Below are 16,591 nucleotides of genomic sequence, written 5' to 3' on the forward strand. Positions count from 1 at the left end.
CTCTAGCATTAGGAATACATGTTTGCATTCCTAACACTAGAATGTTCCTTTAAAAGCAAAACAGAACTTGGAAGCATGGAAGTCAAAATTACAATATAAAATTCTGTGTAAGATTATACAGAAATGTTTGTATGAGATAAAGTTCTTGAATAAAGGAGTAATAGCATGGTTAACTTGTTCAGTTAACAGACGGTTCTGCTAGATGCATAAATAAAACACACAGAAAAAGGTTTGTTGATTTTTTATTTTTTTTTATTAACAGACCGACAATACAATTTGTATTAAACTTGTCTCTGAAAACAGGATTTAAGATTTTCTTTATTGAGACAACGCAGAATGGAACACTGTCATTTAGCACCTAAGACTCTTTATCATGAACACGGAAGAGGGTTTAAATATTTTAATACAACTTAGTATGTAATTAAAACAGTTTCCAAAATAAGGATCCGACGCACAAGTTGACAGTTATTGCATCTCCACCATTTTGCTTGACTCGGTCACTACACACGAACCCTATTTGAAGATTTTGTCAACACTTGCTTATCGTTACCAAGATTTTTGTCTAAAGATCTGAGCTAAATTCCATTCTTTGTTAAGCCTTAGACTTGGAGCTGTCATTTTGAGTGCAAAAGGTAATCCCACACAAGGACTTTCCTTCCACCCTAATCTTGTAGGAAGCCAACCTCTTCAGTTTACACTCCAACAGTAAATCCCCAGAAGAGGTCCATTTCCAGTGCCAGATAATTTAGACTTGTGGGATCATGTTTTGGTGCCCATCTAAATAAGATGTCTAAACTGCAGCAAGGTTTTCAGAGAAGAATGCATGGGTTTTTTTGTTTTTAAACTATTTACCATATACAAAGCTACACTTCAAAACCACGACACAAGAAGCTCAGAAGACAAAACAAAGGTAGTATGTTCATACACATTTTAAAGTGGGGGCAATTAACCCCTCTACAAATCACATTTCTTTCAAATGGCCACTACCATTATCTGATGGGAAATGAGCACCTTGACCTCAAAATTCAGGTGAAAACCCTAAATCTATAAACATTGGTTAAGATGTGGATATTAAAACACATTTCTACAGATAGTGTGATTGAAGCCCGCAAACTGTGTTTGACTCGTCGATGTACATCTAAATATAAATATATACAGCTACCATCTCAGGCCTACGTGTTCTAAAAAAAAATAAATAAAAAAAAATAAGAAATCTGTGCTGCTGGCCTTGGAAAGACATCAGTGGAATCCTGTGCACTATTTTCTAGCAGAATAATTTGAAGCACACTACTGGAATTTGTTTCAAGGATCTCCAAAGAGTTATTTCACTGCCAAAAACAGTAGACGTTTTTAAACACATCTACCGCACAAGGTGATGCCCATTAACGTATTATCCCGTGCCTTCCACTGAGAATAAGACTTCACAGGGTGAAATACACAGGCAAGGAATATCCATAATCACAACTAGCACACACACTTTTTGTGACCTTGGCAGCATCCTTATATGGCCCCCCAACCTCCCCCCTCTTTTTGGACAGGTGCCACTATTTTGACTATACAAAATGTTTTGGAAAAAGAAAATACTTCAAAATTATTTTGGAAAATAGTTTAGGATTAAAATTCTTATTGTGTCCAGAAGGATGATATTGGATGAGAAAGAATTCTTACAGAATGCGTACATACACATCACACCTAGGGTATGTATTTTCTGCTTCCCTATAAAAAGGTATTTATGAAATCTGGAAAAATGTTATGCATTCACAGAATGAAGAGTTTATTTAAGTAAACAAGATAACGTCTTATCTAAAAACTCTTCCTCCTGCACCGTTATCAGTCAGAATCACTTCCACTATCTTCGTGTTCAGCTCCAAGTTCCGGATCTGCATTGGCCGCTCCGTCATCACTGTTTTTGTCCCAGTCTTTCATAGATGCCCCCATCATGAAGTCATCACGTAAGATGCTCCACTGAGTGTCACTTTCTGACTTTACTGCAATCTGGAAACGTAAAGAAAAACCACACAATTAAAACGTTATGTGTGTTAAAATAAGCAAAATGCATAAATAAAACCAGTGTAAATATTTTAAAAACATTGTTCAGTGTATTAATTGTGTGTCACATATACCGTATATACTCGAGTATAGTATTTTTTGTGCTGAACCCCTCCCTCCCCACCCCCCTCCTCCCCCGTCTTATACTCGAGTCAATTGTCTGTATTATGGCAATTTACATTGCCATAATACAGACAAGGACCGGGGGCTGGCAGGAAGCTGTAACTTACCTTCACAGCAGCTCCTATCAGCTCCCTTCTCTCTCCTCCGGTCCGTGCAGCTCCCAGGTCAGCTCCCTCTGCAAGTCTCGCGAGAGCCGCGGGGTCAGAGTGCTGCCACGGGTTACCGTGGAAACGCTCCGCGCGGCCGCGAGACTTGCAGAGGGAGCTGACCTGGGAGCTGCACCGACCGGAGGAGAGAGAAAGGAGCTGACAGGAGCTGCTGTGAAGGTAAGTAACAGCTCTCTGCCAGCCCCCCTCCTACAGCCCATCCACTGGACCACCAGGGAGTGAGAGCCCCCCCTCCCTGGCCAGCTAACAAGCAGGGAGGGGGGACAAAAAAAAATCATCAAAAAATTAAAAAATAATAAAAGAATAATAATTAAATAATAATAAAAAATGCCCCCCCCCACCAATGCTCTGCATCACACACACACACACACACACTGCACTCATACACACACACACACTGCATTCATAATATACACACTGCATTTATACACACACACTGCATTCATTATATACACACACACTGCAAATACATATTCAATTAATATAACTCTTTTAGGATCTAATTTTATTTAGAAATTTACCAGTAGCTGCTGCATTTCCCACCCTAGTCTTATACTCAAGTCAATAAGTTTTCCCAGTTTTTGGGGGTAAAATTAGGGGCCTCGGCTTATACTCGAGTATATACGGTAAATAGAGTTTGTAAATAAAATGAAGAACTGGGAAAGTCCCACTCAATTCTTTTGGCAATAATGAACCCCTATAGTACCTAGCATGCTGCTACACAATTAAATATGGATTTAAAAACTAAATTTTTCAAAAAAACTTTTTTAGAAAAATCCAACACTTAACAGTTGTACTGACAATGTAAATCAATTTTAGGTCTGATTGTTTAGCATGGCTTTGTCAAAGTTCTGCCATGCTTCTTCTGTGAAATCTCAAAGTCTGCATTACAAACCTCTACTTTTGGTAAATGCATTTTTTAAGGAATACTGGTTAAATAGAAAGGCAGATCTGCAAGCTGAAAGAGTTCATAGATTAAAAAAAAAAAAATAAGTACATGATGCAACAGCACCCTCAAGTGGTCACTTTAATTAATAGTTAAGGAGTCCCATATGTACCTAAATATTCTAAAAAGAATTTAAAAAAATAGGTTTTTGGAAACCTTCTCTAGGATTTGATTTTAAACTGTATAGTAGACAAAATATTTGTCGATAAATGCTGTAAGAGAGTATACACAGTCAATCATTCCTTCCATAATGGCAGGCCTGTCCTCTTGCACTGGCCGTGCAATGTGTATACCGTGTCAACTTTAGAGGCTTCTAAGTGAGTCCCAGTAATAAGACCGCGTTTCATCATCACTGCACTAGCAGTTTCCACAACGTTTAGTTCATTTCCTGACATAAAGTCCTATTTTCTTTCTACCATGTGTTTACATAACATAGAAAATATTGAATATTTATAGCAATATTGACCACATTTCTCATTAGTGCCAGGAGTTCTTTTCTCACGAGGAGCTGGGAATCGTATCAATTGTTGGGTTTGGGTAATTGGCCAGCATTTGTTCCATCACTAAATACCTCTTCCTTTTTTTTTGACTGGGCAACCAGAAGTAAGGAAATACTCCAAAACTGGCTAACGAGGGCTTTCTGCTGTGAAATGTTTGTACGAATTGTAGGGCACTCCAAACTCCTCACCACAATTTAGCATGACTATACAGAACATCCACTCTGTGCTAAGGATGATTAAAGCTCCCAGAATAGACCACAATGGCTCTAACATCGCTCATTACAAAGTTTCAGAAACTCAAATTTAAATATGGCCTTTATGCTGCCAACCTCCTCACTGCCTTCTTTATATACCTAGCTTCTGACCACAATTTCTACACAGAATTTTGGGAAGGAGATCTATTGTAAGAATTCATTTTCCTACTGACAATAGGATTACGGTCAGTTTACTCATCTTAACCCTTTGAGTGAATAACATTTGAACCATTGCAAAATTTGGTATGCTGAGACTACAACTAGCCACATAATCCATTAAAACAAAAATATTTATTTGTAGAAAGAAGATTCTCTGGATGTTTAAAAATATTTTGACGCTTTACATTTAATTATTTTAATATCAACCTTTGCCTAATCGGCTTGTTATTTTTTTATTTTTTTTTTGTGTGTGTGTTTTTCCAACATTTATTTTCATGGGGAATTCCTCAGACTTTGTGCTTTCCACTACCGTCAAATCTCTAGATTTATATTATGCAGCTGCCCCCATGTACAGCAATACCCTACAACATACCAGATTTTTAATACAATATTATAGAATCATACTGCAAACATGCCAATTAGTTTTCAAATGTTCAATATTAATTTATATACTTGACCTATGTCAGTTTTGGGACAAAATAGAAGCATTTTACTCACATCATAGCAAAGAGCACAAGACAACAAACTATTTAATAAGGTGCATTTTGAGTCTTAGTAACTTGATCATTTAATCGCACATTTCTGCCAATTCTTTTTCACATACAATACATATTGAATTTAATGATGAATTTGAAGTAGTAGCACTCACAGGGCCTTTTAAAGACTAGATACATGTTCAGATTTTTCAGAAACTTTTAAAATCAAATAGGAGACATGCCTTTGTGCATGCGTCTCAAAGAAGCCATTTCGCTGAAGTGAGACTATCTATATCACAAAACTGACCATCGTAAACCTATGATTTATTTCTAACCAACATTATTTATCCTTAACACTAGCCAACTCTTACAGATAAGTGTTTATAGACTGAGCCCCGGTGGAGTGATCACCGTGAGAACCAATCACAGGGATCACACGGTTTGACATGACAGGGAATATCATTACTATGACTGGCTCTTAGGGTCATTACTTGGATCAATAGCAAAAACAGATGTGAGAAAGGCATTAATAATATTGGCATTTATATAGCGCCAACGGATTCCATAATTACAAAAAACTTACAGGAACGATAGGTTGAAGAGGACCCTGCTCAAAAGAGCTTACAGTCTATAGGAGGTGGGATATAGCATGTTTCTTTTCAGCTATGCAACTATGTACTCAAACTAGGGGAGGATGGGGGGGCAGGGGGAAGGGATCAAGCAGGCGAGAAATAGCCAGTACATGCTTATCATGGCACAGAAACAAACTACCACTGATGCGATAATAGGCATCATTCTACTGCTGAGGTTCTGTACAGATATTGCTGCATATCTCAAGTTTGAGACAACCAGCCTGGTACATCCAGTGATCCCCATGTCCTAGTGATACCACCTATCACAAAGGGGTTAGGAAGATTTAATACAAAAAAAACATTTGCCTTTTATTGACCTCTTTGCCAAATAAACTGCAGTCAGTAATCTCTAGTTTAAACTTTTTTGAACTGTCAACATATTGCTAGCTCATGGGTCACAAGTGCCTTCAATTTATCAAACTCTCTAAGAAGAAGGTAGTCAGAGTGTTAATGTGAATGTCACGCAGGTCACATCAATTCAAGTTCACAAACTATAAATAGGAAATAAATGTGTACAAACAGAAGTGATCACTGCTTCCTCAAGTAGTGAGGTTAAGTGGTCGAGCCAGCAAGAATACAAATGAACGGGGTCCACTGGTTAAAATTCTAAAAAAACAAAGAAAAAAAAAACAGGACTATATTGGCAGATGTCACATAGAAGATAAGGAGGAAAAAAATTATCCTCAACACTAACCATTTTATTTGTAGGAATGTCTTAGTAGCAAGATGCCCCTTACTCATGAATGGATAAAAATGGTCCAATTGTTACCATTGTTTGCATATGATGTAGAAGGGAACACAGAAATTATATTGGCACATCTTCTGGCCATTCTCCCATCTTTAGTCAACTATGAATATTAATCACGCAGCTAACATTTATAAACAATGTTGTATTGCTAAATACATATACACTGATCAGCCACAACAATAAAGCCACATGCCTAATATCTTGTAAGTATACAGCATGCAATTACCTTTTTCAAATGTTGCACAAATAAGAAACAAGTAACTATTATAGCAAAAAGCACTCCTAACATTTTGTGGAGATGGTATCATAATTGGCATGATTTCTCTCTATATAAATAGAATGAATAAGAAATGCCTATAGAGAATACTATGTACATCTTACGCAGGTATGATAATCATCAAGTATACTGTTTTTATTGATTGATCTCTTGAAATATTAACTTCTTGTATATATGAATCTGCATTTGTATTTTTCTTAACTTATTATGTCGTTTTAGGAAAAATTCTAAATTATATTGACCAACATTTCACTTTACATTGATTTACATATGAAAAAGTTCTTACTGAATACATTATCGTTATCAGACGTTGTTAACATACTGTATAACTTCCTGAGTTGTTCTATTATACCTATGTCTGTATATCTTAATTAATACAAACACTCAGAAAACCATTGCACTATTAATATGCTACGTTGTTGGAGACATGAACAGTTCTGCCATAGAACAATGTATGTGTACCTTTAAGAAATGCCGATAAGCACCACGACCTCAGAGGGTATAAAGACTTTACTACAGGATCCTCCTTTATCTTGAAAAAGCCCGCCAAGTACGGGTGAAACGCGTTGATGAGCAGAGGATCTATTGATATTTCTACGTCCCTCCGGTTTCATTATTCTTTGTACAGCGCCAAGAAATAATTTGCTATCACTAGAGCTGCTTTAACGGAAGGGTAACTCAACGGCTTAACTGTTTGTTACTGGACTATTTTAGTGGTCACATTTTTACCACTTTTTTATTTGTGCTTTTATATTTTTTTATCAAGACTAAGACGTTCTTTTATTTGTATAAATAAACTGTGTTTGATGATATCCCACTTACAACTATTTTTTTTTTTTTTGCTAAATCACAATTGCAATACTAAGCTGTATATTATCAACACCACTTTATAATCTACGAGAACAACAAGTATCCTGTGAATTAATTCAACTACAACATACTCATCACTGTGTAGGTTCATCTGCACTATACCCACAACAACCTGTGGCTTTATTTGATTAATCGTTTATTTTTTTTATTTTTTTATTATTAGGGATTGAATAACTTTTAAAGGGACACTCCAGGCATCCAGACCACTTCTGCCCATTGGAGTGGTCTGGGTGCCAACTTCCACTACCCTTAACCCTGCAAGTGTAATTATTGCAGTTTTTTTTTTAAACTGCAATAATTACCTTGCAGGGTTAAGTCCTCCTCTAGTGGCTGTCTGACAGACAGCCACTAGGGGGCTTCCGTGTTTTTGTAACACGAAAAGTGTTTTAAACAACGCTGGACATCCTCACGCTATGCATGAGGACCTCCAGCGTCACTGAAATCCCCATAGGAAAGCATTGAATAATGCTTTCCTATGGGGAGGTCTAATGAGCGCGTGCGGCCATTGCCACGCATTAGGTCTCCCCCGCCAGCTGATGTTGGCGATGGAGGAGCGTGGGCGGAGCCTGACCCAGCGCCGAGGGAGATCAGTGCTGGATTCAGGTAAGTCACTGAAGGGGTTTTAACCTCTTCAGCAACATGGAATGAGGGGCAGGTGGGAGGGAGAGGGGCACAGCAAGGTTCCTGCAGTGCCAGGAAAACGGATTTGTATTCCTGGCACTGGAGAGTCCCTTTAAGATTTCACCTTCCCTGATGGGGGATGATAGCAAATCTTGCTGGGCAGTAGTCAGTTTAGGCATGGGAATGTAAGTAATCAGTGATCTCTTTGGTTGTGGGTTAATAGGTATTGGGATCGTTTTTGAGCTTATATAACTTGGCATAATACTGGGCAAAGGGTGAACTGATGGCTTTCTGAGCTGAAATTTTATGGCCTTGAGGGGAGATAAGGGAATCTATCTTCTGCTGCGCTTGTCTTTGTCTAAGTCTATGTGCAAGTAGTTTGCTAGCTCTGTTTCCTTGGATGTAGTGTGTGGCTTTCAGCCTTTTGAGGTTGTAGCCTATTTTGTCTAGAATAAGTTGATTAAGTAGTTTGGTAACCCGTGGGATGCGTTCTCTCAGACATGGTTTGGGATCGAGTTGATTTTGCGTTCATAAAGTTCCTTTTCCCAGTCATGTGGTTTTTTTTGCTTGAGCATCTGCAGAGATATGCTGATATATGAATCAATAGGCCTTATGAGCCTGCCACACGGTAAGCAAAGGGGTGGTCTGGTGCAAGTTTTCAATGAAATATTGTTCCAGGGCCACCATCAGCTCCTGTGTGAATTTAGGGTCTTGTAGGAGGGACTCATTTAACCTCTATGGGCTTCTGTGTGTGGCATCATACATGTCGCGAAGTGTCATTGTCACTGGTGCATGATCGGACCAAGTCAACCACCCATGGTTGCATTGAATACAGTGTTTGAGGGCGTGGCCCGATATAAAAACCTGTCAATGCGGGAATAAGAATTGTGTACTGGAGAATAGAAAGTATATCCCCGTTCCCCTGTGTGCTTAGCCCTCCCAACATCATATAAGTGCGGGTGAAGGGGGGTGTAAGAGTTTCAATATAGCTGCACTCTGTCTTTTGAGTGACTGAAAACGGGCGCCTGAGTGGGACAAGCTGGAGTCAACAGTGGGGTCAAGGACATGATTGAAGTTTCCACACATGATAGTGGTGCCTTGCTGCATGGTGGACACCTGGGAAAGAATTTAATGTAATAAATTACGCTGTTGAATATTAGGTGCATATACATTAACAATAGAATATTTGACACCATTAAATTCTAATCAAAATAACATATCTCCCTTCTGTATCTAGGTAGTGTAACCTTAAAATATATTTTAATGTATTTTGTTGCACTTTATAATGCAAGTGCTAAGCACATAGGAAAGCATTAAGAGGCTAGTGTGCATGTTGTGCCAATCAGATGGTCTCTATAAGACGAATTTAACACAGCTATTTCTGAGGAAGCACCTCAATGTTTTTACTTGCAGACTTAAAACGAGGGGGACCACCTCATTGAGATTAAATGGTCTTGGTAGCTATGGTGTCCCTTTAAATCAGGGTTGTCAAGCTACCCTGGCTAATGATAGTCACCCATTCCCATTTGGGAATAGTTGAGGGCGTGGGGACAAAAATAAACCCAAAAAAACTTAATAGTGCTATTACTGGCAACAATATGCTGCCTCATCAGCTACCTTTAAAAAGCGCAAATTACACTTTTAAATTATTAGTCACAAATAAAGAAACATTTTAAATTGTAACAATTCCCCAAATCAGTTTTAGATACACAACCATCTATTCGGACTTAGATTTTGTAATTTCCTTGTCAATTCTTCATAACTTATGGTTTAGTGATTCCAATGCAATAGGCATATGAAAAATTAAGCAATGAACGTCTCTGGATTGCCAACTGATTCATGAAATGTTCATGTTGGTGATGGCTTACGGGCAACACCCCAGCTGCTACGTGAGCTTCAGAGAATAATACTCTATCTTTTTAACATTCAAAAGTTTCATCCCGACCTCTTTACATCCAAAAGTCGAGTTAAAAAAATGTAGATAATCAATCAGGGGAAAAACTGCTTTTATTATTCATCTGACGTTTAACCCCTTAAGGACCAAACTTCTGGAATAAAATGGAATCATGACATGTCACACACGTCATGTGTCCTTAAGGGGTTAATTGCTCTATCATATGAAAATATTTCTGCATCAAGCAGGCCAGTATGTGCCGCTAGACAATTCCATTTGTTCCTTAATGGATCATTTAAATGATATGTGATTAACAAGAGCAAGTCTACGAAGAGTAAATAAATCTTTCAACATCCAAGCCATGCTACAGGTCTGTATCGAGCAAACAATGAACAACGAGGATGAAATATAGAGGAAGAAGAAAAAAAGAAGGGAAAAAAAAGAAAAGAAAAGAAAAAGTGGTTTGGACTCTTTCCCTATTCAATTATGCTGCATGCTTCAGATCTCTGCATGGAACCCCGGAGGTTGCACAATAAGTTGAAAGTTAATGATATTTTAAGTCTTAACTTCAAAAAGGGAGTTTTTGCCAACAAATGGTACAAGGCATAAACTGCACAGTAGATCAACTGCAATTCTTATTACACTAAGCCATCCATCATGTTGAAATGCATCAGCTGTTGAATGTGAATGACCTGGGGGCAGTTCAAATAACCTCTCATTATATTTGATTTGAACCACATCAATGTCCCTGCTGTGGATTGACCAATGGACATAGTCTAGTGATACAGTAATCTGTGCATCTAAGAAAAAAGTTGCAGTGCTGGAGGTAAGCTGTCAGACTAATAGATAAAGTCATCTGTTCCTTAAAACAATCTAGATTTCTATTAAACAATAACAAAGGGAAAAAGTATGGTACCACTATGGTTTCTCTACCTGGCTGATTAACAAGGACCAGGTATGTTTACAACACTATTTGTCAAAGACCACACACCAGATTTAAGTGGGTACCTGTATTTGTTTAGCTGTGTCAATTTGTTATCGCAAAGGAATTGTCTGTAAGGAAAAGGGATAACGCTTATAGGTTATATGTACAAGTTCTGTTTAAACAAGCGGGATAATTAATGTAATCCCATCTATTCAGAGAATCAATTCGCAGAGACTCTTTGTTTACGTGGAATGCCAAGGATCGTCAAACATTGCCAAGAACAATGCAGATAGTTTGGGCTCCGGCTTGGAGACATTTCAGCAGTGATCACAATAAAACAAAAACCCATACTCATGATTTCAACAGGAAGGAAAAAAACAAGCAAAAAAAACAACCCAAAAACAACCCAGAAAATACGCAACTTCTTTGATTTAAAGCTGATAGGACACAGACCACCCAGCATCGCGGTTAAATAATCTCCCTCTTTAAATTAAACCACTTCAGCTAATGATGGTGTTGAATGTGACACAAAAATGCTTTGGACTGTGTGATAACACAAATACCATTCAAATTACCTCCAACAACACTGGATAAGTTTGTAAGCAGGATCTTATATTCAGACTGCATTTGGTTCCAGGGATCAGTGAAGCATCGTATGATCTGCTTTTTGTATTGCTCTACAGAGATTTTGGTTCCCAATGAATATCTATCTAGTGGAAGTGTTGTTAGTAGCAGCACAGTATATATAGAATAAAATACTTGGGTAATATAAAAATAAGGATTTATTATGGACCGACTAGGTAAGACAACCTGTGTGCTGTTGCAATCTTGTCTGCTATTCTGCAGAGAATAGCACAAGACAAGTTAGCAATCACTCTAAAGCAGAGGAGATCCCCAGATGTTGTGGAACTACAACTCCCATGATGCTTTACATGCCTTTAGTATGACATGGCATTATGGAAACTGTAGTTTAAAAACATCTGGGAATCTGTGTTTTGGGCACCGCTGCTCTAAAGGGTCTTTATCATATAGAAAGTACATTATGTAGAATACATATCTATACTTCCCAAAACGCTGAAAACTCCCCCTCCCTCCCCCCCTCAATTTTGCATGATCTGGTGAGGAAGTAGAAGTGCTGACGCGTTTGTGGCATTACCTGGCATAGCGCAATATTCACCATTCCATTAACTTGAACTACATGTCAAACAAGTAACACATTTATATCCATTTGGCCAACAACATTTGTAGAAAAAATAAATAATAAGACTTAAATCTTTGTGGAATGCCACACAAGCTCAAATAATATGATCACTGCTTATAGAACTTACACAACAGTTTCTTGAAACTGGTTCCATGCATTGCACCAAAGTGTAAAGCTTTCCAAAGTAGACTTTGATGTGGGCATACTACTTTATCTGGCATTACCCCCACTACAAAGTGGTGAACTACTCTTTAACACAAACCCATCTGAAGGACGACAGTGTTTGCTGGATTCCAAAATGTTATCTGTCTGACTGCAGAGTGCAAGTGTAATGATTTGTCTTTAGATTTAGAGATGGTTAGACCATATCAGTGTGGAAAAACATACCTGGGGGGGCGGAGCCTGACCAGCACCTAAGCAGGACGTGCATTGCAGGAGCTCCTGCGGCACGGCCGATAAACTCGACGATAAATCGGGTAGGAGAGCCGGAAAGCTTTCTGGAAGGAGCCCGGCAAACTGGGGAAACCGGCACCTACCTGGGGATACCAAAACAGACACCCGGAGCACCCGGGAACCGCTACTGCAGGTTGGGGCCTACCGGAGTTGGCGAAGCGGGAGGACGGCCGCTTTCTGCTTGCTACTCCAAGCGGCACGCAACCAATACTCACCTCTCCCCCCCCCCACCCCCCTGGACCGGTGGGGGATATCCCGGTCCCCGCCACACTGACCAAGCTAAACCTCCTACCTCTCAGTTGATCCTCCGGCCCCCACAAGCTATGCGGGGGTGACAGTCCTCAAGATGGCGGTCCAACCTGACTCACCGACATCCGACCAGCAGCTGCAACAGTCTGATGTGCCAGGCCCCAATGACAAAACAAGAGACACCCTTGAGGACATTTTTGATCGTTTTTGGGCTCAACTGCAGGCTCGCATGCGGCCAGCTATGGCTACTCCTGACCCACCCACAGGGGACCAGGTTCGCAGCAAGAGGGGGCCTGGGAAACCTCTCATGGGCGCAACTACGTCCCACACGTCGAAAACCCGAGCGAGACGCTCACCCGAGCTGAGAGCACTATGGGCCCAGACCCACAAGTACCAGCCACGCACACGGGGGGCCGCCAGACACCCACGACGCAGACGCATACCCGATCCATGCAAAGCCCACCGCACCACCCCGACGGGGACGACCCTGGACCTCAAAGGTACCCAGGCTAGTGGCATGAAGGTACAAGCTCTCCTACAGCACCAGGGCAGGAGGTACATTTTGACTCCACGACACGGCACTGCACCCCCGACGACAGGCACACTGACAGAGAGGAGAGCACCGACACTGACCACAAACGGACCCCCTGCGACCACTCGGCCTCACTGGCACTCAAGTGTGCTCAAAGTCCTGAAGGACTACCTAGCAGATTCCCTGCGCTTCCCGATGTCAGGAGTCGGTTAAACGTGGACTTAACATGCCTTTCCGTGCCGCAGCTATCAGACCAGCTACACACCGATAGCAGCCACAGAACCTGATTGTGCAACTGTTAAATGCCTTACTTTATGGTCTACCCTGTTCTTCTCATTGTTTAAATAACCTAGTTAGTGTTTCATTTCTCCCCAATAGGTTAGAGTACCCAGAGCCTAACACTTGTAGAATCCAGACATAGTTTAACATACCAGCTATTGGTGCTATACCTAAAGATATGCCTAGCTAAACTTAACGTAATAACAGCAACCAATGCGCAGGTTGTAGCGACTCGCAGGACTTAGCCTGTAAACCACTTTAAATCGAAACGTACTAGTCTGTTTAAATTGCTATTAATATATGTAGGCAACCCTGTTGTTCACTGATTGGTTCAAACAATGTTTAAGCATAACCGCAGATTGAATCTACTTCCACCATTGAATATATGTGCAACTAATTTTATATAAAAATGTGCCTGATAATCAAATGCCCCGCATGTTTAGCGGAGTAAATGCTTGAGGACTGCTATCGGGGCACCTCATGCCTGCCTGTAACCCTTTATGTGCACTACAAAAATATTTAAAAAAGAAAAAAAAAGAAAAACATACCTAGCAGAAAAAGAGCCCTGATCTTAACCAATGAAAGAACAGCTTACCCCAAAAATGTGTGCCCAACGTTACAAAAGCTCAGAATGGAAGTAAATCACTGTAAAATATCCCACAATACAGAAGAAGGCTTTACTAGAAGAATGTTCCACTAGAAGAGTCTGTTATTGCCAAGTAGTTACCTGTATATTATTGGTCATGTATTTTTTACACAGAGATTTTGTATATTTTAGTGTAACCCTGTTAACCCTCTAACTTTTGTTTGCTTGACTCCAGCAGACATAGGTTACTCTCCCACCAACTCAAAATTAAAAAACGAAAGAAAGGACGACTTTATCATACCACTTGAATTTTTTTTAAGTTGGTACCATAAGCCATAACACTACCTACACTGCAATAAAAATTCAATCTCCTCATCCAATTCAGATACAGGAATATCATTCATAACATATGAGAGCGAACACACAAATGTACAGTAAAGCCACATCCCGTCTAATAAATAACCTCCACCTTTCGTTACTTAAAGAAGGATTCTGGTGCTCTGATTTACCAGGTGCTTTACATCTGGAAGGTGTTTAAGGAACAGCTCGTGTTAGACACCGCAAGACCGCGGATGCACGTGATTGCATGGCACCTGCACAAGTAATGGGGGTGATGGGTGATAATAAACGGTCAAATGACAAGGCTACCAAAGTTTGATCTCTTTCACGTGTGGAAATAGCACCGTTGGGAGGATAAAGATGTAAGAGACATGTGTTCAATAGAGATTTTTGTTCCGTTACTTTTTATTAAACGTAGCACTGTATATAATTTAAATGTCAGAAGAAAGTGAGAATATCTGCCTTGAACAGGGATTGACAGATATTTGAAAATATTCAGGAGTGCAGTGTATACACCGTTATTACATTAATTCTATGTACTGCAATTAGAGCAATAATAAATTTCTTTGAGCCATGATGATAAACAAAAACCAAAAAACTCCAAGTACATCCCGGCAATAAGACCACCACTCAAACAGAACATAAACTTATAAGATTTAGGCATATATAGTGTAATGTGTTTTCCTTTCCCGCCTCACACAAAGTTAAAAAAATTACCTACGGTAGTTGATTTTTTACATTTTTTTTAACTTCAATTATATTCACATAAACATTCAAGTCTGTTTACAATTTTTTTTACCAACTGTAAGAACAGAGCTCAGGTTGTGGCTCACGGTAGCCGCTTCTTTTATTATTATGTTTTTTATGTATATAACGCTAACAAATTCCGCAGCGCTTTACAGTGGGTGGACGAACAAACATGTAGTTGTAACCAGACAAGTTGGACACACAGGAACAGGGGGGTTGAGGGCCCTGCTCAATGAGCTTACATGCTAGAGGGAGTGGGGTAAAATGACCCAAAAGGTAAGGATCGTATTAGACTAGTGACAGTTGCAGAAGAGGAATCGGTCAAGAGCTATTAACAGTATGATTAATACGCTTTTATGAAGAAGTGGGGTTTTAATTACTTTTTGAAAAAGTGGAGACTGGGTGAGCATCGAACGGAGGAGGGAAGTGAGTTCCACAGGAACAGTGCAGCCCTCGAGAAGTCTTGAAGGTGAGGGAAAATATGTTGGCTACCCAGGTAGTGGCCATGCAGGGATGTTTTGAAAATCAGATAACCAAGAGCCTCAAAGCACATACATCTTTACAATCCCCAAGACTTAAAAGAAACACTATAGTGTCAAGAACACAATCATATATTCCTGACACTACAGTGATAAAACAACAATTTAGGCCCGTGGCCCCTCTTGCATCACTTTGAAAAGGTGTTTTTACTTACCTTTTCTCCAACACGGGTGTTGATGTGGCTGACTCCGCCTCCACAGCTGAGATCACCAAATTTGAGGATTTCAGCCAATCCAATGCTTTCCCATAGGAAAGCATCAGGAGGCTATTGTGCATGCACGGCAAATGTCTCGCTGCACCAATCAGCATCTCCTCATAGATATGCATTGAATAAATACGTTCAGCGTACCCATGCAGATCGTAGAGACGCCGAATGCCTGTGCGGTCCTTCTGATCTGATCTATAACATGATCTGATTTTATCTATATCTACACAAATTTCCCCTTCGTTCATTGTCTAAGAGCATGAACAGACATTCTCAGCTAATGAATGAACGTGAAAAGGTGCACAAAATGTATATAGTTAAAGTTAAAGGGACACTATAGTCACCTGAACAACTTTAGCTTAATGAAGCAGTTTTGGTGTATAGAACATGCCTCTGCAGCCTCACTGCTCAATCCTCTGCCATTTAGGAGATCAATCCCTTTGTTTATGAACCCTAGTCACACCTCCCTGCATGTGACTTGCACAGCCTTCCATAAACACTTCCTGTAAAGAGAGCCCTATTTAGGCTTTCTTTATTGCAAGTTCTGTTTAATTAAGATTTTCTTATCCCCTGCTATGTTAATAGCTTGCTAGACCCTGCAAGAGCCTCCTGTATGTGATTAAAGTTCAATTTAGAGATTGAGATACAATTATTTAAGGTAAATTACATCTGTTTGAAAGTGAAACCAGTTGTTTTTTTTCATGCAGGCTCTGTCAATCATAGCCAAGGGAGGTGTGGCTAGGGCTGCATAAACAGAAACAAAGTGATTTAACTCCTAAATGACAGTGAATTGAGCAGTGAAATTGCAAGGGAATGATC

At 39.7% G+C, this 16,591-nt stretch overlaps 1 protein-coding gene across 1 annotated transcript in view; it reads right to left on the reverse strand.

Annotated features, from left to right (window-relative positions):
• Window positions 1-385: 385 nt before the first annotated feature.
• RRP15 (ribosomal RNA processing 15 homolog) overlaps window positions 386-16,591 on the reverse strand; it is a 51,638-nt gene continuing 35,432 nt past the window's right edge. The window contains exon 5 of the mRNA XM_063441436.1: window positions 386-1,995. Coding sequence (XP_063297506.1) covers window positions 1,831-1,995 — 165 coding nt within the window. The 3' untranslated portion in view covers window positions 386-1,830. The remainder of the gene's footprint in view (window positions 1,996-16,591) is intronic.

This window comes from Pelobates fuscus, chromosome 2, assembly GCF_036172605.1.
Source record: "Pelobates fuscus isolate aPelFus1 chromosome 2, aPelFus1.pri, whole genome shotgun sequence".
NCBI classification, from domain to species: Eukaryota; Metazoa; Chordata; class Amphibia; order Anura; family Pelobatidae; genus Pelobates; species Pelobates fuscus.